Genomic DNA, 23,763 nt, shown 5'->3' with positions numbered 1-23,763 from the left:
AGGTTTGTGACATTTTGTATTGTATTGTAATTGTAATACATTTCCTATTATCCAACTGGTTCTGACACTATTGAAGCATGTGAGTTTCTTGTCAGGGAAAGCAAGCTACAGACTCTTGAAGACTGAATGAGCATCAGGCAATTTTTAATCATCTTCAACCATCAACTCAATAGTAATGGGAGAAAAATAAAAGACCAGAATTTTGTGAAAAGGCACTTATGAAATCTGAACACAACAGGACTGTGAACAGTTAAAATTTATTCATTCCCAGATTCATTTAACTCATCAAATGCTTTGGGGCCTATTCATTCACCAGCAGCTCATATACAGAAAACATTTACTATTAAATTAAATGTCTGTGGGAGAATATGAAAAAAGAGAATATAAATCTAACTTACACTTATCATCCACACCATTACTACAATAAAAATTCATTAATTTCCGCACAAATTCAGAAATTTTATTTAACCATTAAGGAAACCTTAATGTTCTACCATATAATTTAGGCTAATAGAAAACTGGGGGGGGGGGGGGACTAAATACAAACTATCTTAAGACATTAATCAAACTTTTAATGTTATCAATTTATTGCATATGTCAGTACAGAAAAATAGAAAGTATATTCTAAAAGAAATCTATTGTAAGTGAAAAACCAAATGTAAATGTTTGCTTGCTATGGCTAGTACACTGTGTACTATAACATTCAAATTTGTTATAAAATTGTATTACTGCTTCAAATAAAATATGGCAAATAACAAAAATATGATTTACATCATGAGACTGGGTTAACTTCTCTTATCCTGAATGTACCTAGATGTGTTGAGTTATAAATTATATGAAACAACACACACTCATCCCTGTTACATATGTATATATGGCACTTTTTGTAAAAAGTGTCTCTTATACATAGTCCTATTTTTAAACTACAATTTTAAGATACAAAATATAAATGGAGGTATATTTGCACCATTTGGCAAAAACGTGTTGACTATAATTAGGATGAATGCATTTATTTTGCTATACAAATGAATATATTATGTCTGATTAGCTAAGATGATTGCATATATGGTAATATAAATAAACAGAAGTGCTTTTCATTTTCTACCCTATTGATTTAAAAAATAGATGTCTGTGCTCTGTCATTTCCAACTTTACCTGAGTGATATGAAAATACACAAACTTAAGTGGATAATCCAAAAGCATTATAACTAGTATTTTTCACAGTTTTTTTTCTTCATAATTGTTGTCAAACTTAATAGGAAAAGTGGAGGGGAGTGGTCACTGGAGGAGCTCAATACATCTCAATCATGACCTAATTTTAAAAGTGACTTCTGTGACATCCTTTAAAAAGTTTACCCTATTTTCCCCTAACCTTAAGGAAGAAAGGGACTCAACAATGAAACTTCTCTTAAACTGAGATTGGGAGATAATTTATATAAAATTGAATATGGCCTTCATTCCGTATTGGACCAAACAAACCTATTCCCACCTCAAACCAAATCTTACAAAAATAAGAAATGAATATAAATGCATCGGGTGGTATGAATTCTCAGTGAGAACCACAATGCAACTGACACATCACCAAAGCTGGAACTTGGGTGATTACCAAGTGTCTACAGCTCATCATGAAAAAAAAATCAGTTTAAGCTGCCCTGTAACAAAATCGAAAATACCATTTTGATAAAAATGCCAACTTTACAGTCAAGGTATTTGCAATGTCAGGTGCTCTAGTCACTTTCTTGGTTAGAGGCGACATGCATTCGAACGTTTTGTTCTGCACAGTTAGGCAGCCTTTTCGCCCAACCTTATTGGTTAGTCATTTTGTCATTTCCTGGATCGACACTGAAGAACCACGTCACGTATCCCTTTCCAGCCATTTCTCTTCATTTAGCACCTTTTATGCATCACAAACTATTTCTCCCCATATTCTACAATCTCCTTTTGAGTGTCCTTTTTGCCATCCCCCACTCGCCCCGCCCCAATAATCCCTTTTAAAATATCGGAACTTTCTCTAAATGAATTGTATCTTGACAGATTTAAAATCATTCTAGGATTTCCAAGTTTACAGTAGCTTAAAAACTTAAAATTCATTCATAAACTCTTACTACAGCTGCTCTTGCAAAATGAGCCAGAAATTAATACACGAGGTGGACACACTTCTATTCCCACTAAAACCTGGGTCCCAATGAAGGAGTGACTCATGAAGAATTCACATTTTATTAAGACCAACTGCTTTGGCCACAAAATTAGACATGTTGTGAAAAAACGATGTCACAGGCTCCATGGACCCCTGACCACAAGAGTTTGTTTTCTGCCCTCTTCCCATCTAAGGAAATCTCAGATACAGAAGCCAGGAAAGAAAGATGTCCTACCACCCTAAACACAGTCCCTTCCCTCTGCTGCAGGAACAAATGCCCCTTAATCCGAAGAGAATGAAGGTGGGGGCGAATACACGAGTACTGTGCAACTTTTGAAAGCCTGGCTTTAGAGGGGGGAAAAAATTTGTTTATAAACCTTAAAAAAAAAAAGCAGCATAAGAACAAAACACTGATGAAGAAAAAGCTTTTATACTTCATCAGCATAATACTCATTACAACTAAAGTGGATAAACCCCTTCACAAGTACTACGCTAAATGGTTACAGGGAAACATACAAAGGTACTCCAAACCTTAGAGATGATACAAGCTAAGGTGCACCAAGTAAGCTCATGTCTAAGTACACTACGATTGTTGTATTAACTTTTTTCTTTTGAATACACTACTATTTAGGAGAGTCATTCTACATCGCAATGACCAATAAGATGAAAAGTATCCTTTAATTGTGGGGAATTTATACATAAAAATACGCCTTCCATGATATGCATTACCAACTTTTTTTTTAAAGCATGACTTTTAAACAATAATTTATAGAAAAACAGGAAATCATACTTGCTAGAATTTTTCTAAATACTGACATAAAGTGAATAAGAATGTTATTTGGCAAAGTATCTCTAGCCCTATCTCCATGGAAAGATTCTAAAATTAAGGTCAAGAATATTGACCCATGATTTCTCTGCTCTAGCCGCTTGCACAAAGCCAATAAATATAGCTAAATATTCAAAATATTCTATGTTAAAGCTGACATAATGTACAGAGCTCAATTACATCTAATTTTTGAGGACAGCCTGAAACAACATAGCACAATTATACCCCATAGCTTATATTTTTTAAGGTATGTTCTGCAAGTTTTACGGGGCTCTTTTTGTTTTCTTACTCTTCTCTATGTCTAAATACTACTTCTCACTTCTAGCCACGTAATTGTTAAATGTGGTAATAGGTTCTGTAAGAAAAACTTCTTGAGTTCCTTCATTCCCACACTCCTATGTGGAGGAGAAAAAGAAAGAAAACTTCCTGAAACTGTCTTTTAATGCTCTATATAAGAACAACTGAAACATTAAACCAAAGAACAGGTTTTTTGCTTTTGATTTTGTAACTTTTATTTTCAGAAAGTCCAATAAATGATATCTTGGCTGTTGTGGGCTAGATATACCTAGATACTGGACTTAAAACTCAAGTGTGGGAATTTCTGTAAAATAGTCTGTACAATCATGTAATGATAAGCCTTGCCAATTTATTTCTTAAACAAGTTCTAATTGTCATTATGATCGTTATTAGTGGTTGAGCTGTAGACTTACAAAATCGACAGAAGCTAAAATTCTCTTTGCCACCAAAATTACAAATGTTAAAAAGTTCAAATGTGCACATCAAAGCTGCAGTAAAATTCTAAATTTCTATTTTTACATGCTATGATCCAGACTGTACCTAACAAAACATGGTACATTTATATTGGAAAATGGGGTCCCATTTACTTGTAAGAAAAAGCTGGATCTCAGCATTCACCAGAGCAAAATGCAATGGCAGCCGGCACACAGGCCTCGATTTCACTTCTCGCCGAAAACAAAATAGAGTTTACATCAAAATAGATATAACCCAGGTTACCGTATACGTCGGTCAATGACCAGTGCTATTTACAGTAAAAACGATGCATTGCATAATTCAAGGACTAAAATACCATCATGCATTTCATTTTAACTTTTAAGGTGAAGAATGCAGTTACAGAACTAAGTTTGCTTGCCATGATTGTCCCGGTACTTACTAAAGGAATAATACTCAAAGGTTTCTCGTTGGCAGATCTCCTTCCACACCCAGCCACGGATCCAAGTGCCACGCGAAGCACACCATTTTGGCAACAAGAAACTTTTGAATACAATATGCTATTATACTGGCATATTAAACGAAAGATACGGATACATGACCACATTGAAAGGTTTGATGAAAACTATGAAATAATCCCAAGAATTACAGTTCTTCACATGTCAAAAACTATTTGGATCGTCTCAAAGGAGCACTGAAGTCCTTTCAGGGTTTAATGTCACTCTTCAGACAAGTACAGACATAACACACTTGTAGAAAGGAACATTCTTTACCGTTCCGCGCAAATTAAAATACAGTGCGTTAATCAAACAGAAGAGCATCATATAATCGTGACGTTGGGTGAGGTCTGTGCCATGTCTTCGGGAGAACGGCTTTTTATTGCTTCTCGGATGAAGTGTTCCAGGGCAGTAAAGTAGCCCTGGCACTGCCACGTATCATTATGAGTCCCGTCGGGAAAAATGGCTAATCTCTTAGTCCGAGACGGGGACAGTTCATAGAGTTGCTTCATCATTACTGGTGGAATTAACTGGTCGGAGAGCCCAGAGATGAAAAGAGAAGGCATTCTGCACTGAGCGATTTTTCTGTAGGATAAGAATTTGTTTTTGTAGCACCATAACGGAAGGTAACGCATTGGGAAGAATGAAAATAAAGTGCTGGCCATATGCGGTATGCTTAAAAACGTGTTCTCCACCATAATGGCCGAAATCCGATGTGAATTTTCGGAAGCCAGATGGATAGCCACCGCTCCTCCCAAGGAACGGCCAAAAAGAAAAATTTTTGTTTTGTCAAGGTCAGGTCTAGTCATCACGTAATCTAGCACAGCTTCAGAATCCAGGTAGAGTCCCTCTTCACTCGCTTCTCCTTCGCTTTTTCCGTATCCTCGATAATCAACAAGCAAAAGATTAACTTTGAGGTTAACCAACATAAGCAATGCATTTGGTAACCTGTGACCTATGTTGCCTGCATTCCCATGAAAATAAATTATAGTCGGGGAATAGGGCGAATTGTCTCCAGTGTATCTTATCAAAATAAGGTTCAGACGCACTCCATCTTTGGTTCTGATGAAAATGTTTTCATGTGGAATACCAGTGGGCATGGGAACATAAAGGCGTGAAGAAGATGGCTGCTCTGGAAAATAAAGCAATACATCCTGGAATTTATACAGAATACCTGCTATTGACACGAATATTAACAAAAGTAAGATAATGCCTCCATACAGATGAAAAGTCACTATTAAAGGTAAAAGAGAAATACGGCAAAGGGCCCAAGACCACGAAGCCAAAGCTATTAGCCATCTTTCAACAAAGTTCCACAGCATCCAGGATTTTTCCATTGTAGCTCTCCGTAAGTGTCCTAAAGAAAAAGAGAGAAAGAGAGAGAGAGAGAGAATCAGTAATTCAACTTACGTTATTTTAAAAGTTAAATCCATGTGACAGTAAATCACGGCACTAAGAGAACCCTTGGAAGGCTACATCATTCCATCCACCGTTGTCCAAATTCCCCTGTTCCTTCTGGTCTCAACAGTCTCCTTTCTGCTTCCACTGCTAGGATTACAAAATACAAATATTCATCAAAATATATACATTTTTCTAAAAAAGTGCTTAATTACTGTCAGGGACTTTCATTAATGCATCCTCCTCGATTTGACACAAAAATCAGCTGATGCCCTGTTCCCAAATTTTTATGAGGCAACGGAGGCTCAGGGGCGTAAGTCAACGGCTGTGCTCCCAGCTCCTCAGGACGAAGAGCCCAAAGGCCAACGAGCATGATCCCGAAGCTCCTGGTGTGCCCACCAGTGGGCTAAGTAGGTTGAGAGAATTTCTTTTTTGTATTGAGGCATAACTGACATACATTTTATTGTTTTCAAGTGTACAACGTAAGGATCTTTGTCTATATTGAGAAACGATCACGGTATGTCTAGTTAACGTCTGTCACCAAACATGGCTGCAAAATTCTTTTTCTTGTGATGAGAACTTCTATGATCCACTCTCTTAGCAACTTCCAAGTATGCAATACGGTATTTAAAAAAAATTTTTTTTTTAATCTTTATTTTTGAGACAGAGAATGAGCAGGGGAGGGGCAGAGAAAGAGGGAGACACAGAATCTGAAGCAGGCTCCAGGCTCCGAGCTGTCAGCACAGAGCCTGACGTGCGGCCCGAACCCACGAACCGCAAGATCGTGACCTGAGCCAAAGTTGGACGCTCAACCGAGCCCCCCCAGCACCTCATGAGTATGCACTACAGTATTAATGATAGCGGCCAAGCTGTACCTAATGTCCCCAAACGATTCATGTTATAACTGGAAGTTTGTACATTTTGATCCCCTTCACCCATTTCCTCCATCCCTGCCTCTGGCAACCAGCCACCTGTTCTCTGTATCTGTAAAATTGGGGTTTAGGTGTTTTTCTTTCTCTTTCTTTCTTTCTTGTTCCATACATAAATGAAATCATACAGATTTGTCTTTCTCTGACTTATCTCACTTAGCATAATGCTCTCAAGTCCATCTGTTTTGTGGCAAACGGCAAGATTTCATTCTTCTTTATGGCTTGGTAATATTTCATTGTGTGTACATGTCATATTTTCTTCATCCATTCATCCGTCAATGGATACTTAGGTTGTTTCCATATCTTGGCTATTGTAAATAATGTTGCAATGAACATGGGTGTCCATATAGCTTCCTGAGTCAGCGGTTTTGTTTTCTTTGGATAAACAGCCAGAAGCAGAATTGCTGGATCATATGGTAGTTGTATTTTTAATGTTTTGAGGAACCCTCCAAACTATTTTTCCTTGGCTGCACCAATTTACATTCCCACCAACAGTGCCCGAGGGTTTCCTTTTCTCCACGTCCTCGCCAATATTTATTTGTCGTTTTGATAATACCCATTCTGACAGGTGTGAGGTAACATCTCACTGTGGTTTTTCATTTGCATTTCCCTGATCAGTGATGCTGAACATCTTTTCAGGTACTTGTTGGCCATCTGTATGTCTTCTCTGGAAAAACTTCTATTTAGATCTTCTATTTCATAATCATATTGTTTTGTTGCTACTGAGTTGTGTGAGTTCTTTATATACTTTAGATACTAAACCCTTATCAGATATATGCTTTGCAAATATATTCTCCCCTTCAGTCATTTCATTTTGTTGATTTCCCTTGCTGTGTAGAAGCTTTTTAAGTCTGATGTAGTCCCACCTAGTTATTTCGCTTTTGTTGTCTCTGCTTTTGGTGTCACAGATCCAAAAATCATTGCCAAGACAACGTCAAGGAGCTCACTACTTTGTTTTCCTCTAGGAGTTTTATGGTTTCAGATCTTAAAGTCTTTAATCCATTTTAAGTTAATTTTTGCGTATGGTGTAAAGTAGTGCCCTAGTTTCATTCTTCTGCATGTGGATGTCCAGTTTTCCCAGCACCATTTGCCCCAATTGTGTATTCTCGGCTTCTCTGTTGTAAATTAATTGACCATCTATGTGTAGGTGTATTTCTGGACTCTATTTTGCACCGTTGATCACTGTGTCTGTCTTTATGCCAATACCACACTGTTTTGACATAGCTTTGTAATATAGTTAGAAATGAGGGAGTATGCCTCCAGCTTTGTTTTTTCTTTCTCAAGATTGCTTTGGCTAGTTGGGATCTTTTGTGGTTCCATACACAAATTGTAAGATCACTGTTCTATTTCTGTAAAAATTGCCATTGTAATTTTGGTAGTGATTGCACTGTACCCGTACACCGTTTTGGGTAATATGGACATAATAACAATTCTTATCCATGAAAACAGAATTATCTTTCCATTTATTTGTGTTTTCTTCAATTTCTTTCATATTTGTCTTATAGTCTTCAGGGTAGAGGTCTTCCCCTTCCTTGACTAAACTTATTCCTAGGTACTCTATTTTTTTATGGAGTTATAAACAAAACCATTTTCTTTAATTTCTCTTTCTGATAATTATTAGTATAAAGAAACAACAGATTTTCATATATTGATTTTGTATCCTACAACTTCACTGAGCTAGGCAGGTTGAAGGCAAATTTTATTAAAGAGATAGTTAATATATTCTAATTAGTCAAGATCAAGCTGATCTAATTTATTGTCAATTTTCTTTTTCACATTATAAATTGTACCTAAACAAACTGAGGTAAGAATAAAATATTTTCTTCTCTACCTGAAGTACTTCCCAGTTAAACAATAATTTATTTAAATTGACTACTAGTTTCCAGCATTGCATCATTTTTGAGAAAGAGTTCAATAATTTCTTTCACACTGGATTAAAAAGAAATTTCAGACTGCTAGTATCATGAAATAAGGTACAATCTTTTATATAGCCCTTACTACAATTTCCCATCATGAGTCAATCCAGATTAGTATGACGTATTGGAAAGACCATAAACACCTGGGGGAGAAGTGTGAAACGAAGACACAGCAATTCTATTTGAGAACCAGAGAAAAATGAAGAAAATGACTTATTGGAGAAAAATGTTTTTAAAGATTTCTGAAAGTTACAATTGATAAAAGAAAATACAGAAGAAAAGCACTTTAAGTCAATATCTTTTGGTTATCAAATAAAAAACTTTATGCATACTGTCTTAAAAAAAGCAAAAAAAGTGAGGTACGTTGTAAGCTTTCTTATGTAGCAGTCATCTACTTATACGTTTGCCGAGTTTTAAAAAATATTAAATCCTCTTTTACTTGCAAACAAAACTACCATAAAGAAGTTATTCTTAAATTTCATAGATAATTGTTAACGACTGATTTTTAAAATTTTACTGTATTCCATAAGCTAATAAACTTGACATTTTTGTTCACTGAATTAAACACTGAAAAAAATATCATAAAACCAAATTAAATTAGATTGGCCATAAAGGCGAGTTAGATGATTTAACAGATTTGACATTTCACCACTACCTCACCAAACATACCTTACTTACTAGCTCGCTGAACATACACTTTCAAATTTGAATTCTTATTCAAATGACTCTCTGAACATAAACCAACAGCACAGCATTTTCCTGAAGTTTCTCTGTGGTCAACACTGCCACCCAGCTGTAGGAAGTTTTATTACATGAACACCATGGTGAGCTAGAGAACAGCAGATACAGAAAGTCAAACAAAAAATTCAAGCTTAAAAGCACCCGAGCACTGGGTGTCACGACCTGGTTAAAAACCAGAACTGCGAGGGGCTGCTTCAGAGCAGCCAAATAGGCCAATATTCCAGATCGCTCATCAACCAATGCCTCTCATAATAATAGCCTCTCTGACGGCTATTTATCGACAGCTTGGATCACACAGGGCTACGCCAACATCCCTTCAACGCAGTGCGCGAGTCTCAACAACATATCTGGCCCACTTAAACTTTTCATCTCATGTTTACTTACTTTTATTTATTTTTTTTAAGTACAAATGATTGTCAAGGATTTTCATTTGTACCAAGCGCTATACTGGAGAAAGGTGAAAACACATCATTGTTAACTTTATACATCAAAATAAAAAAATTCTGTGTAATGATTAGGATTAACAAGGTCTGGGATAAGAAATTCCAACATACTAGAGCACTGCACTATTTGGAAAATAAGACACCACTTAAGGTATGTCTTCAGTGAACAATTTTACTGTCTTTTTCATAGTTAAAGCCAATCATTTGTGACAGTGGTATCAGAGAGAGGAGTAATTGAAACACCATTCATTTGGTGATTTAGTAGGAAAAAACACACGGCTAAAATTCCATGACCCTAAAATTCTGCTCTACCATATAGCTGCTGATCAATCTTGTGTTTATCACTTATTTCCAGTCTGAATTCCCTTTTCAGTGGAATAATTTTTTAAATGCCTACATATAAGGCTGGTCAGCATCACCAAATGAAACTAATGTGAAAAGCATTTACAGATACTATAGATAAATGAACTTTATTTGCCTTTGTGACTAGTGTTTCTAGCTACACCACTATGTTCTTAACCATGTTCTGCTCAAATTAAATTCAACATCAGAATGTGCCAAGCAAATCTAGAAATTTGATAAGGGTTCCTATATCATGGATAATCAGGAGTTGACTCAGTTTTCAAATCAAACAAAACTGTTACCAAAAACTACTTGAACATTTCATATATACATATATATCAAACATACAGAAAAAAGAGTTACAATTTTCAATTATTCAAACTTGGAAAAATTATCTTTTTCAAAGTAGCCTCTTTAATTTCTAACTTCAACATATAATATTGAATTTAAATCTATAAAGCCAAGAACCATTTTTCTCTTTTTCACTACTGTTATCTCTACTGGGTAGGACACCACTTTACATATATTCCAAACTAAAATGTTTTTGAAATGAATAAATAATGTATGTACATTGTTAGCCTTCTAAGAAAACATAACTGTATTCTGAGTACTGGGAACATATATTTAAGACTGGACATTAGAAAAATGGCATATGTGAGTCCACTTTTGGTTAGAAATAACAAGAATTAAACTTACGGTTTTCCAGAAAGCATTCCTGAAAAGGCACCTTAACTAAAGCTCTTTGTGATAAACAAAGGAAATTTTATAATCTTAAACGGTGGAAGCCAGAATAAATGTCAATCCATTTGGAGGAATCTCAAATGGAAATCAATTCTAAGGACAGATTAATAAAAACTGCTCTCAAGTACACACTTGAGAGTGTGCTGTCCCCTTTTTAATACGCTTTGGCGTATTTATTGGTGGTTTAGACAGAGACCTCTACTCACAGACCGCCTTACTCTTACCTGACCCAATTTGATAGTAATTTCTGCTCCCCAGTCTGTGTCACACCTCTATGCTCTTAAGGGAACTGGAACAAGCAAGCCTCGAATAGGAAGGATGTTTTTATTTTTATTTTTTAAAAATTTTTTTTAATGTTTATTTATTTTTGACAGAGACAGAGACAGAATGCGAGTGGGTTAGGGGCAGAGAGAGTGGGAGACACAGAAAGAAGCGGAAGCAGGCTCCAGGCTCCGAGCTGTCAGCACAGAGCCCGATGCGGGGCTCGAACTCACGAGCTGCGAGATCACAACCCGAGCCGAAATCGGACGCTCAACTGACTGAGCCACCCAGGCGCCCCAGGAAGGATGTTTTTATTTACTAAATTTGTTGAAACCATCAGCAGAACACAGTTACTGGAGTCACCTGCTGGCACGTAAAAACAATTTCATATAGACCCAGATGTTACGAAAGTCACTGCCAACGCGCAGTACCTCTGAAACGGTACACCGCACGGATCCTACAGCTAGTGGTATGTAAGTTGCCATCTATTTTGCCAATAAATTCGTGTAGGTAAAGGGTTAACAAAACCTTTTCTCTAGCATGAAAAAAATGACCTCTGGTTAACCTTCTAGCACTGTTTCCCTGGAAACCTGATAAAGGTGGGATAGCAGCCGTTTCTAAGCAACATTGTGCACGGTAAACTTGACCCCTCATGGTGAGCTAAATGTGGATGAAGCAGGCCCTGAGTAGGGCGACACATGTCCAAGGGGAAGGATGAAGAGGGGCTTCCGGCAGCGGGGATCTGACCCGTAACTGGCATGTCCTCTGCCGAGTCGGACTCAGTGTCCACGTGCTATTACAAAAGATACTACTTCCCGAGGAGCAAGAAGTAGCCAAGTCAGGGTGGCATCTGCTCCCACCCACATGTCCCCTCCCTCTCCACGGCCTGAGCTATTATTATCTGGGGACAACACACCTGATGCTGACGTGCTGGGTTTTCTATCCCATGTCCTTCAACAGAGGGGACAGAAGTGGTGCCACGTATAGTCTATCAGGTCTCCAGAGTGCGGCTATCCAGCCGCCGGTCACGGACAATGCGCAAGGCAACTGGCTACACCCGAGAGTGCGTTTTACCGGACAAACATTTATCAAATGTGCTGCCAGAAGACATCGATTCATCTGCCGGCTTCTTTTGCTTGCTCAAATTCGTCACGTTAGTATCATAAACAATCCACAGAAATGGTGAGTTAAATACGTTCAAAGTTAAACCAAAGTTGACACCAACTAGAAAGGTGCCTCGAGGGAAAAGGCATTCGTTAGACCTGAAGACAGCAGAAACTCAGCCAACCGACAGACACCCTGTCACCTTCCAGGCCTCTCCGTCATTATCATGTTTTCACCTCATGCCTACATCTTGAATATGTGACTTATTCCCAACCCTCAGTTCTGCTCTTGCCACTTTATCACACCAGGCCTCTCATGTCAAATGTCTCTACAGCCCATCTACCTGTGGCTTAAACCACCCCAGTAACTACTCACTGAGAATGTGATGCGCAAGCTCCCACCACGATCTCTCACAAAAAGTGCACCTCACCTGCTAACAAATCCAGCAAATTCTCTCAATCCACACCGCAGCCCCAAAACCCTAAGCAGCACCGAACGCGGACTCTCCCTCAGCGTCCAGTAACTCAAATTCCAGAGTTGCTCCCTCTGACCCACCCCAAACAGAGGCATTTCCCAAGGTCCTGTCCATCTACCTCCTTTCCCTCAGCAATTTCATTCTTTTTCATGCCTCCGAGTATCACACTCATGTATAAATCATTCTGATTCTCTATGTTTACTCCACCTACAATCTCGGTTTATCCGTTCCTTGAATACCTGATATTTCACTGACACCTCAAACTGCTCTACAACTAACCACAACCTTCTCCGCCTCACATTTTCCATGCTTTACATTACTTACAAACAAACAAAAAAAGCATGATATATAAACAAATACTTTTTCAAAAACCATAGGTAAAATTCTGGGGCTCAATGTATAATAATATGTTAAACTAAAATTTAATTACTGTGTTATAATTTCAAAAATAAGCATATTATCATAACATGCACAGGTCTTGACTCTGAATGAAAAACAATCAACCTAAAAAATAATTTTGTGCTTTTTATTTAGACCAAGTGATTAGAGGTATCATAGTGATATTAGTAAGCACGTCTCAAGAAATAATTTATTGAGGGGCGCCTCGCTGGCTCAGGTTAAGCATCTGATTTCGGCTCAGGTCATGATCTCGTGGTTCTTGAGTTCGAGCCCCACGTCGGCCTCTGTGTTGACAGCTCGGAGCCTGGAGCCTGCTTCGGACACTGTGTCTCCCTCTCTCTCTGCCCCTCCCCTGCTCGTGCTCTGTCTCTCAAAAATAAAAATAAATAAAATAAAATAATCTATTGAAAACATGACTAATTTTTATTATGATTTTATTATGACAAAGTAGAAATAATTAGGATAGTTTTCCTTTCAGAAGAATAGTTTTGAAGCATCAGCAACATCTTGATGTACTATATAAGCACTTTAATCCTATGAATACAACTTACAGGTCTGGTGACGATCATCTTGAGAATTTTATGGTCCTGATTAACTTGTTTTATTCAGCTGAGTGCTCCATATGCTTCAGGTATTTAAGTATTAGACCATTATAAGTATACAATAACCAATTTAAGACTAAAAAACAAAAACAATTTGAAGCTGTAAATGTGTCAGAACCACCAGGTTGGCTAGTGTGAGCAGAGTGCGAAGTCAGCAGGGTTAGTGAGGGCATGCTCCTCTGATCTCCATGAATTACCTCGTGCGTTCCCTCATACGTATGTCCTTGGAGAAACGCAAATGGTCCCATTCCGAGGAAAAATATTTAAATAAAAGAGATCAGTACGGAAGTCATGCCCATCCTCAATGACACGAGTCCTTAGGACACTACCGCCAAGCCCGGGGGATTTCTCAAAGCCAGCTGGGCCACTGAAGCACCCATACTTGGTTTCCCAGCCTCATCAGATTCCAGTGTGTCCTACCACACTATTTACAGATTAAAGACAATGCCACACACATATGTGGACCCTACCGGGTGAATAATAGTGTTTAGGCACTACAGACTATTTAAAAATTGTAAATGTACAGCCCCTGTTCTCAAGTGGCTCGTGATCTACTCAGGAAACAGACATGGGCATACATAACAGTGCGTGTCTAACATAAGTTCATTTCAGTATAGAAGAGACAAAGAAAATCAAAGATCACAACTGTCCTTAAATACACCAACAGAAAAATAAAACCACAACTATGTGTCCTTTACAACATAATTTTTAGTAATCCCTGCGTTTCATCATGTTCAATTACTTATAGAAAACAAGTGGAAATGTACGCAAATTCTTAAAACACAGGACAAAGCATAACTCCAGGATTAAGAATTTCTCTTACTTGCCATCAAAGAACTGTCTATGCCACTTATTTTTACTCAGCACAATTACTCACAGGAACTGGAAGTATTTAAGCATAACTAAGTAAACACCTGGCAATCCCAGTGTAGAGGAAATCAGAGCAGTTGAACTGGATGATCTTTGAGGTCCCTCTTAAACCTGAGATCTTCCTATGCCAATGCAGACTCGCAGGGGTCACCAAGACCCTTTATAGGGTCTTCAAGATCAATATTACAATTATACCGTATTTGCCTATACTCTATTTGGCTTTTCACTGTTGGACATTCGCATTTATGGTACAAAACCAATGACAGGCAGCAAGAATCAAGGCAGAGGCACCAAGACTTAAGAATCATATTCTTTATCCCCATGGATTCCAGGAAGGGAAGAAAAGTCATTTTTACATAAGAATGTCACTGAGAAAGCCGCAAAAATTATTCATGTAATTATATGTCAACGGGTGAATATACATCTTTAATATTGTGTGACAAAATGGGAAGGATTATATCTCAACCAGTGAGTACACATCTTTAATATTCTGTGTGACAAAATGCGGAGGACACAAACAACACCAGCGCTGAATGCTGAAATTCTGAGCTGTGAGCTGACCCAGCTGCTTTTCTAGGTGACAACATTTTTACTGATACAGCCACCTGATAAAGTATGGTCATTCAGACTTAGATGTCTAGTAGACATTTTATGAAAAATGAATGTGAAGTGGCCAATAGCATCCCATGACTTCGGAGACTCTTCTGATGGCATCGTGGTGGTGACGATATTAGCAAACGTGACTTTTGACAACCTACGAAATGACTCAACATTTGGAAGAATCTGCCCAACACGGCAAACTAGTATTTTCCAAGTCACCAATGAATGATGTCCCATGATCCAGCATGGATAAAAATTCATTATAACATAAGCTTTTGGATGTCAATGTGACAAAGACGAAAAGTTCTTTGATACAGGCTTCGGATTCTACAGTGTGACTACCATCTGTTGAATACTGCAGTTATCAAAGAACAGCCACGATACTCCTCCCTTGACAACTGCAGGGTTATGTGAGCCCAATTTTCTTCAGAGTTTACCTAAAACCACCTACCTTAGGAGAATGAATGCAGAAGGATGATAATAATCTGCCAGCCTCCATTTAAGCAGACATTAAAGATATTTACAGAAATGTAAAACAACGCCACACTCCTCATTAATTGTTCTGCAAAGACAGATGTTTTGGATAAAAAAAAATTGTGGGGGCGCCTGGGTGGCTCAGTCAGTTAAGCGTCCGACTTCGGCTCAGGTCATGATCTCACGGTCCGTGAGTTCGAGCCCCACGTCGGGCTCTGTGCTGACAGCTCAGAGCCTGGAGCCTGCTTCGGATTCTGTGTCTCCCTCTCTCTCTGACCCTCCCCTGCTCGTGCTCTGTCTCTCTCTGTCTCAAAAATAAATAAACGTTAAAAAAAATTTTTTTTTTAAATTGTGAATGTGTAAGGATTTTTTTACTGCCACTTTAAAATGACGTTATATATTTTATAAACTCCTAGCTTTAATTTCTAATACAATAAATCTGTGTATAGTACACATGTCAAAAACATTTTGGCATCCTTGACAATTTTTTAAAATGTAAAGGGGTTCTGAGACCAGAAAGTTTAAAAACCACTGTTCCATACTGCCTAACCCTAGAACCTTACTGCCTTTCCTTCTGCAGATGTGTCACCCTCACATTAAGAATGATGTACTACGGGGAGAGGAGGACGGCGGCACTTGTCTTGGCCCAGGAACACAACCAGGTAGCCATCAAATCACCTGAAATACGCTGGAAATCAACCCGAGGACTGACAGAAGAAACTCGATGACAAAATGGAGAGAAGAGGCCACACTGAAGCCTCCTACAGCTGGCACCCCCAGTACTAGAACACTAAAAGTGAGGCGAGTGGACTTCCTGGTCGTGTTCCTGATCTTAGGGGAAAAGCATTCCGTTTTCCACCACTGAGTACAATGTTGCTTTGGGATTTTTATATACATGGCCTTCATTATATTGAAGTGTATTCCCTGTATACCCACTCTGTTGAGAGTTTTTATCATGAAATGATGTTCAATTATTTCAAATCTTTTTTAAAATACATTTTTAAATGTTTACTTATTTTTGAGAGGGGGGATGGGGGAGGGGCAGAGAGAGAGGGAGACGCAGGATCCAAAGCAGGCCCCAGGCTCCGAGCTGTCAGCACAGAGCCCGACGCTGGGCTCAAACCCATGAACCACAAGATCATGACCTGGGCCGAAGTTGGACGCTCAACCGACTGAGCCACCCGGGCGCCCCTCAAACGATTTTCCGAATGTCAAAATGACCATATGATTTGTCCTACAATTTGTTAATGTGTTGTATCATGCTGAGAATACTGAAATGTTTTTGCAGCCTCAGAATAAATCCCTGAAACTAGTGTAGCACTGTATGTTACTATGCTGGAATTAAAATTAAAAAATAAATAACGTAACGTAACGTAACGTAACATAACATTACATAACATAACACAAAATAAAATAAAATAAAAACAGAATTCCCCCACCTCCAAAAGAATGATGTACTCTTTTAATTTAAATACTCTGTGCATTGTAATACGCTGTTACAGCTTGCTAGATTCTGGAAGATAAATACCTTTAACAAAAACACCTAACATTCTTCAGGTTCCCAAGGATCACAAACATAAGACAAACGACAGAGAGAGAGAGAGAGAGAGAGAGAGAGAACTTTCAGCTCAGGCACAAGTTCTGTGTCACCTGGGTGAGGCTTTTACCCAATGAACCCTGCTTCACACGTTCTCAAATCACTAAGTCCACATTTAAGTATGGGGACCCTGAATAATGGGTCTTCCTGTCTATCACTTTTTACCTTGGGTATCAGTTTCCGTATCTGTTGAACCAAACTGTTAAACTGAATAATCACTAGGGTCTCACAAATTCATTTTACAGGTGACAGAGAAAAATGAGAGGCAGAACTGGAAAATAAGCATTAGATTACAAAATACATGGTCTTAACTGACTAGTAGAGGTTGGAGGGCCCAGTTGACTTTAAGGAGTAATTGAAAAGTAAGTGAGAGAGGTTAAGTATGCACCAAGATTAAAAATGAGTGTCCGGGCACCTGGGTGGCTCAGCTGGTTAAGTGTCTGACTTTGGCTCAGGTCAGGATCTCACAGTCCTTGAGTTCAAGCCCCGCGCCAGGCTCTGTGCTGACAGCTCAGAGCTGGAGCCTGTTTCAGATTCTGTGTCTCTTGCTGTCTCTGCCCTTCCCCCACTTTGCTCACACTCTCTCAAAAATAAATAAACATTAAAAAATTTTTTTTAAATCAGTCTCTAGAAAACTCAGATGCACAGAGATACAGTGATTTTATATTTCAACTGAGGTTTGTAAGATATTTTATTCATCATATATTTCAGTCTCCTTCCCAGACCACTACTATCAAAGAAACATATTTTTAAAGAGCACACACTTAAAATTGTAGAAAATAAGTTTGGCTACACAACCTTCAATAAAACAACAGACCCGGCCTGTTTTAGGAGTATTACTGGGCAGAGACAAAGAAAAGCCAGGACTATATAAGGAACTATCATGAGTTGCTAGGAACACTGCAATGCTTTGCTTTTGCTTTGTTAATGGAACTCGGGTCATTCTCTCCAGTGAAAGTAAAGTACACGATGGCAAACACTACATTAAAGATTAATTTCAAATCCAGAGTAACAACCACCATCAACTTCCTCCCTGCCAAAAAATATTATTGCTTGCCCACTGAAGCTGGTAATCTATTATCAACTCCTTATCCAAAATTTAAAGAGGAGAACAACTTAAATATATCAAGAACTAAAACTCAAACTATAGGGATACATTTTTTTTAACTTTTCATTTTGAAGTAATTACAGATGCAAAAGAAAATGCAAAAACAGTAAAGAGAGGTCCCATGTACACATCCCCCCGTTTTCCTCCACAGCAACACCTCCCATACTGGAGAACAGCATCAACACAGGAAGCTGACATCCATACAGGTTCTAGGTCATTCTATCACATGCAGATTTGTGTCACTGCCTCAGCAATCAGGAATTGACATCACAGGGGTACCTGGCTGGCCCAGTCACTGGAGCCTGTGACTCTTGATCCTGGGGTAGCAAGTTCAAGCCCCATGTTGGGGGTAGAGATTAAGTGAAAAAATAAATCTTAAAAAAAAGAATGAGCACTGTCATAATCATTGAATACCTGAATATCCTGCCAGGCACACAGCACGCTCTCTGCCTCTCTTCACTAGTGAGAGCGAAAGGAGGCACGATTAACTGTGACAGGGCAACAGGTACAAACTGGGACTGTTCTGGGCACAGCCAGATATATGGTCACCCTAATATTTCCTCGTGTAACGCCTTGAACTTTTCAAGATAGGTACCAGCCACCCCCACATACAGATGTGCCCAGGGTCATGTGGCTGGGGCACATGGGGCACATGTGGGGGGGGAAGATGCGCAGAGCTGGCACCCAGGCGGTCTGGCTGCTGACCCGGCCCACCACTGTTGAAAGGAACCATCACTACCCCACGGATCACCTCTTTTCTGGTTAGGCATGGCAACTGGGTTCTAAAGAGAGAAGGGACTGTCTTGTCCAGTGTGCTCACCGACCTGGACTGGGGTTGTGGTGCCAGAGCCTGCACCCTGGGCATGGCGTGGCATGGTATGGCATGGTGTGACATGCTGGGTAGTCAGCGTGAGCCGGGAGTGGCAGTGCTGAGGGGCTCTGCCAAAGGGAACTTAGTTCTGTCGGGGGGCTGGGAGCCTGGGGGGAGGTGGAGTGGGCGTAAGAAGCCCCTGACAGCAGGTGGCCCCTGAGGTAGTGAGTGGGCAGGCAGTGGGCAGAGGGGCCCCTGGGGGCTGGGGGACTGGGGGGCAGTGGGGGTTGTGGTGGGAAGGAAAAAGTGAGAAGCCGCTGGGACCATCTGGGTCCAGGCCTTGGTTGAAAGTAATGGATCGGAAGCAGCTAGCCTTGAAAAACACCTTGAAGGGGGCCATGGAGTCAGGCAGAAACCCGAGACAGAGGTACAGGGATGCACACACGGCCCACCTCATCCCTTTCTGGGCCTGAGTTCTGGGGTAGTCTGGAGCAAGGAGGGCCCTCAGACACCACCCCCTCCAGTGCCATTGGACTGGGCCTGGCAGGTCACATCAGTACCATGCAGGGAAGGGGGCTCTGATTTGAGCCCCTCTCACATCACATGCCTGACACTTCTCATGTGTGGTTGCCTTTTTTTTTTTTAATTAATTAATTTTTTGACTTACCTCTAAGTTAGTTAGCATATAGTGCAATAATGATTTCAGGAGTAGATTCCAGTGATTCATCCCCTACGTATAACACCCAGTGCTCATCCCAACAACTGTCCTCTCTAATGCCCCTCGCCCATTTAGCCATCTCTCCACCCACAACCCCTCCAGCAACCCTCTGTTTGTCCTCTGTATTTAAGAGTCTCTTATGTTTTGTCCCCCTCCCTGTTTTTATTTTTATTTATTTATTTTTTTTTTTTTTTAGGGGAAAGCGCGAACGCAGTCCCCCACTACCACAAATTAACCTCCCTGTTTTTATATTATTTTTACTTCCCTTCCCTTATGTTCATCTGTTTTGTATCTTAAATTCCTCATATGAGTGAAGTCATACATTTGTCTTTCTCTGACTAATTGAATACATTTTTTGATTATTGCCTCAATAACTAGCAGAGTATGTAAGTTATTCTTTTAATCACACTTAAAATTATACTTTAATAAAGGCTGGAATTCTCACACAAAAAAGTAAATGCCAATTATTCTATTTTTTTAACTGCAAAAGTTTACATTGCACTACTGACTTACTGATTCTGCCGACAGAAAAAAGGTCTTTGAAACAATGTTTACCTAGACGTGACACATGAATTCCCCCCAAACTAAAGGTTAACCAATTATAAATGCAACTAAGAAACTCCTAATTCATCAATGTACTATTATTTTTAAAGACCCTTGAGTCCATCTCAGATTGATAATTTCAGGAATAGTTTTAAGAATAAAAACTAATCATACATTAAAAAACCTACCTACAAGTGACAGAACAGCATGGAGGTTCACAAGACTGTAAAAAGTAGAAAGCAAATTCTAACAGCTGCTAACAGCTGTACAACAGGGGAAGAACGAGTATCCCGCGGTACTATTAAGGACTCTAGGGGAATTCAGTTTCCAATCACATTTCAAGTAATGAAGAATGCAGATTCAGCCTTCCTGCATCGATATATCCCCTTCTCTGCTAAGCGCTGGAAAGTGAAGAAACCATGCCAGCTGCACAGCTGAGATGGAAACACAAAAAGCTATCAGTGTCGGGAGACACCACAGAATGAATTATCTATTTCCCTAACGGTTACCCACACGTCATCAATAATGAAGAAGTGTGTATTAATAGCCCCAAGGGACAAATGAAGCGTCAACTGCCTACGAAAATGGTGGACAGCAGACTAGTTCAGGGACTGAACTCTGCTTGGGCAGGTATCTCAAACACACCAGGTGGCGACACAGAGCATTTTTGTGCCTTCCCCTTTTACTGGAAGCATGGAAGGGGTGGCAGATAGAGTCAACTGACAGAACAAAGAGGACAGCTCACTGCCACTGGAAGCCAATCACAATCTGTTCTGAGATTACAAATATCTGTAAGAAAGAAAATCATTTAAAAAAAATCCACGAAGGCTAAAAATGCAAATAATGATGTTAGAATTAAGACTAATAATGAGGGGTGCCTGGGTGGCTCAGTCGGTTAAGCGTCTGACTTCGGCTCAGGTCACGATCTCACAGTTTGTGAGTTCGAGCCCTGCGTTGGGCTCTGGGCCGACAGCTCAGAGCCTGGAGCCTGTTTCAGATTCTCTGTCTCCCTCTCTTTGTTCCCCTTCCTTGCTCGTGCTCAGTTTCTCTCTCTCTCTCTCTCTCAAAAATAAACACTAAAAAAAAAAAAAAGACTGATAATGAAATTTAGTATGTTTCCAACTTATGAAGTGGTACTGTTCTAGACACTTTACTATAAACCAGATGGATGGAACTGAAAAGTCATTTTCTTATAACAACACTGTTACAGAAAAGGTAAGACCCTAGTCTAACTCATTAATGCATATAGTGCATGCCCTGGAAATCGTACACCTTTTGCAATTTTAGTAGAATGCACTGCTGAAGGAGTTAAGACCCATAAGAAACATTAACATAAACTATAATAACTTATCATGAAAGGTATCATTTTGAGGGGCAAAAATCTTAATTAGAAGAATTAGGAAAACTAACACCTTTTTTGGTCAACATCCAAGAAGCATATATAAGGGCCCCAGGCATCCCTGAGGTGATGAAACAAGGTTCGGAAAGATTTTAGAATCTGAGTAATAATTGAGTTCTAAATTAGTGGGAAACAGAAAAATAGGAAAAGAATCCCATGAGATGAGTAACAAGAGAGAGGACACCCTAGAAAAACGCCAGGCTGGACAGCTTCCTGAACCTATCACTGAGTGATCTTGTTAACCCAGCACAATCTGGTTTGTAAATCCTGTCACTCAGAGGGCAAGGGGCCAGAAGCGGGCCCGCGAAGGCATGTGGTGTGCCTGGGTCTGGACACACAGCCGTCCCTAAGCAGGTTCACAGTCATCATTTCTAATCAGCTACCAACAGGAGGCAGCGTGGGGCAGTGGAAAGAGACAGGTTTCCTGGCCTGGTCTGCTAATAGCTAGGTGGCCTTTGCCAACTCACTTAGCTTCTCTGAATATATACTTCCTCACGTCTAAAAGGGAGACGAAACATGTAACAGAAAAACTGCTGGCATCAAATGTCATACGTAGTGTGTTAATGCAGCCACTTCTAGAAGACGAAATTTAAATATTCTAACATCCACTAGAGCAGGGTGAATGAAAGTAAGCACAACTACAAGTTCTGCTAGACTTGGATTAAATAATGGATGAGACTCACTGGAGAATACCGGAGGATGTGCACACAGGAAATAAATAGGGCAATGCGTTACCTTTCTGTCAAAACCCAGTTCAGGTAGCAGCTCCTTCAGAAAGCCTTTCCTGGACCTCTACTCCCCCCTACCAACCATTCCACATCCTGCAGTTGGTACAAATTTATATGGTGATGCTTACTACTGTAGAATAATTAATTCACCTGTTTTACACAGACTGGGAGCTCCTCGATGACCGTGACTTCATCTATTTGATTCTCTATTTTCGGTAGTCAGTGCCTGGCACATAGTAAGTCAACAATTAACTGAATTGAGCAGTCTGCTTTAGGTGGCATAATTATGAGATCCCATTACATGCATGGCAGCAAATTATCGTTTACTCAAATAAAATGCAACTTCTTGGTAAAAGACATGTGATTAATCTAAGTATGGACACAGATAAGTATTCACCCGGGCCAAAGAAACCAGGACAGGATCAATATAAATCAAACATCAAAACTGGAAGCCTCTTGTGCCTTAATGTTCAGTTACTATGACCTAGTGAACCTATGTAAAACAGCCGAATAAAAGATGTGTTTTCGGTTATGATGCCCCGGGGAGTATCACTAGCATCGCATTTTGCAGAAAGCAAACGCTGACAAAAATCGACGGCAAAGTCGACTTCAATTGCGTGGGGTGCACTCGCGCCGTTTCTTAGACACCCCAAACTTGCTGCCATGCAATCCGCAGGTCTACACCTGTCGGTGGCGGGGAGCGGCCGGGACTCTGCGGGCCCTCTCTGACCGCGCAGCTGGGGGAGTTCGGTGTCACTTTCGCCAGGAGCGTGGGAGGGCGCGGGCCGCGAGGGGCGAGCTCTAAGTACCGGTCTGTGCGCGCTCCTGGCCAGACCTCCGACAGGCTTCGGAGACGCGCTCCGCGTCCAGCCCCGCACGGCAGCGCCGGGCGCTCGGTAACCGGCGCGCCCGCTCCCGCGACGGGCCGCGGGGCTGCGGAGCGGGTCCCGCTCCCCCGGGGAGGCGGTTCGGGTCCCGGGCGCCCGCGAGGCCCCGCCGGCCGCCCCCCGCGTCCCTCCCCGGCGGGAGCGCACCCGGCGGCTCGGCGGCCGCGCACCGTACTTACTTAGACCTGCTCGCAGGCTGCGCAGTGGGCCGCGGACACGGAACCCGTTGCCGCGCGGCAGCGTCCCCCCGCGCCGCTTCCGTCGCTCCTCATCGTCCTCCTCCAGCCGAGGGGCCGCCGCCGTCGCCACGGTCTAGCCCGGAGCTCTTGCGGCGCCGCTCGCGGCTCCTCCACTTCCGGCCCACGCTCGGTGTCGCCGGCAAATGTCCCCGCCGGCTCCCACATCACCTGCTCCCCTCTCCGCCTTCCTCCTCCTAGTGGGAACCCGGCCCGCCCTCCCGGGCATGCGCACAAACCACAGTCGGGGGA

At 40.6% G+C, this 23,763-nt stretch overlaps 2 protein-coding genes across 2 annotated transcripts; both read right to left on the bottom strand.

The window, feature by feature from the left end:
- Positions 1-2,201: 2,201 nt before the first annotated feature.
- Positions 2,202-23,654, bottom strand: ABHD13 (abhydrolase domain containing 13). Its single transcript, XM_049647206.1, has 2 exons — positions 23,455-23,654; positions 2,202-5,546 (listed from the first exon to the last, which is right to left on the bottom strand). Exon 2 carries the CDS (start codon positions 5,524-5,526, stop codon positions 4,513-4,515), a length of 1,014 nt encoding a protein of 337 aa, XP_049503163.1. The 5' UTR covers positions 5,527-5,546; positions 23,455-23,654; the 3' UTR covers positions 2,202-4,512.
- Positions 5,566-23,740, bottom strand: LOC125934048 (uncharacterized). The gene is made up of 3 exons (XM_049647330.1): positions 23,636-23,740; positions 22,539-23,587; positions 5,566-5,737 (listed from the first exon to the last, which is right to left on the bottom strand). The coding sequence occupies exons 1-2, from the start codon at positions 23,738-23,740 to the stop codon at positions 22,859-22,861; spliced, it is 834 nt and encodes a 277-aa protein (XP_049503287.1). The 3' UTR covers positions 5,566-5,737; positions 22,539-22,858.
- Positions 23,741-23,763: the final 23 nt, after the last annotated feature.

The sequence above is a fragment of the Panthera uncia genome, assembly GCF_023721935.1.
Source record: "Panthera uncia isolate 11264 chromosome A1 unlocalized genomic scaffold, Puncia_PCG_1.0 HiC_scaffold_16, whole genome shotgun sequence".
NCBI classification, from domain to species: Eukaryota; Metazoa; Chordata; class Mammalia; order Carnivora; family Felidae; genus Panthera; species Panthera uncia.
This window is presented reverse-complemented; position numbering and strand designations above follow the sequence as displayed.

What these genes read in the sequence shown, in the direction of transcription:
- LOC125934048 (XM_049647330.1), bottom strand. Translation starts at nt 23,740, where the DNA reads ATGCCCGGGAGGGCGGGCCGGGTTCCCACTAGGAGGAGGAAGGCGGAG. An exon ending in GCCGGCGACACCGAGCGTGG is followed by an intron (nt 23,588 to 23,635) that starts GCCGGAAGTGGA and finishes GCTCCGGGCTAG; the next exon opens with ACCGTGGCGACGGCGGCGGC.
- ABHD13 (XM_049647206.1), bottom strand. Translation starts at nt 5,526, where the DNA reads ATGGAAAAATCCTGGATGCTGTGGAACTTTGTTGAAAGATGGCTAATA.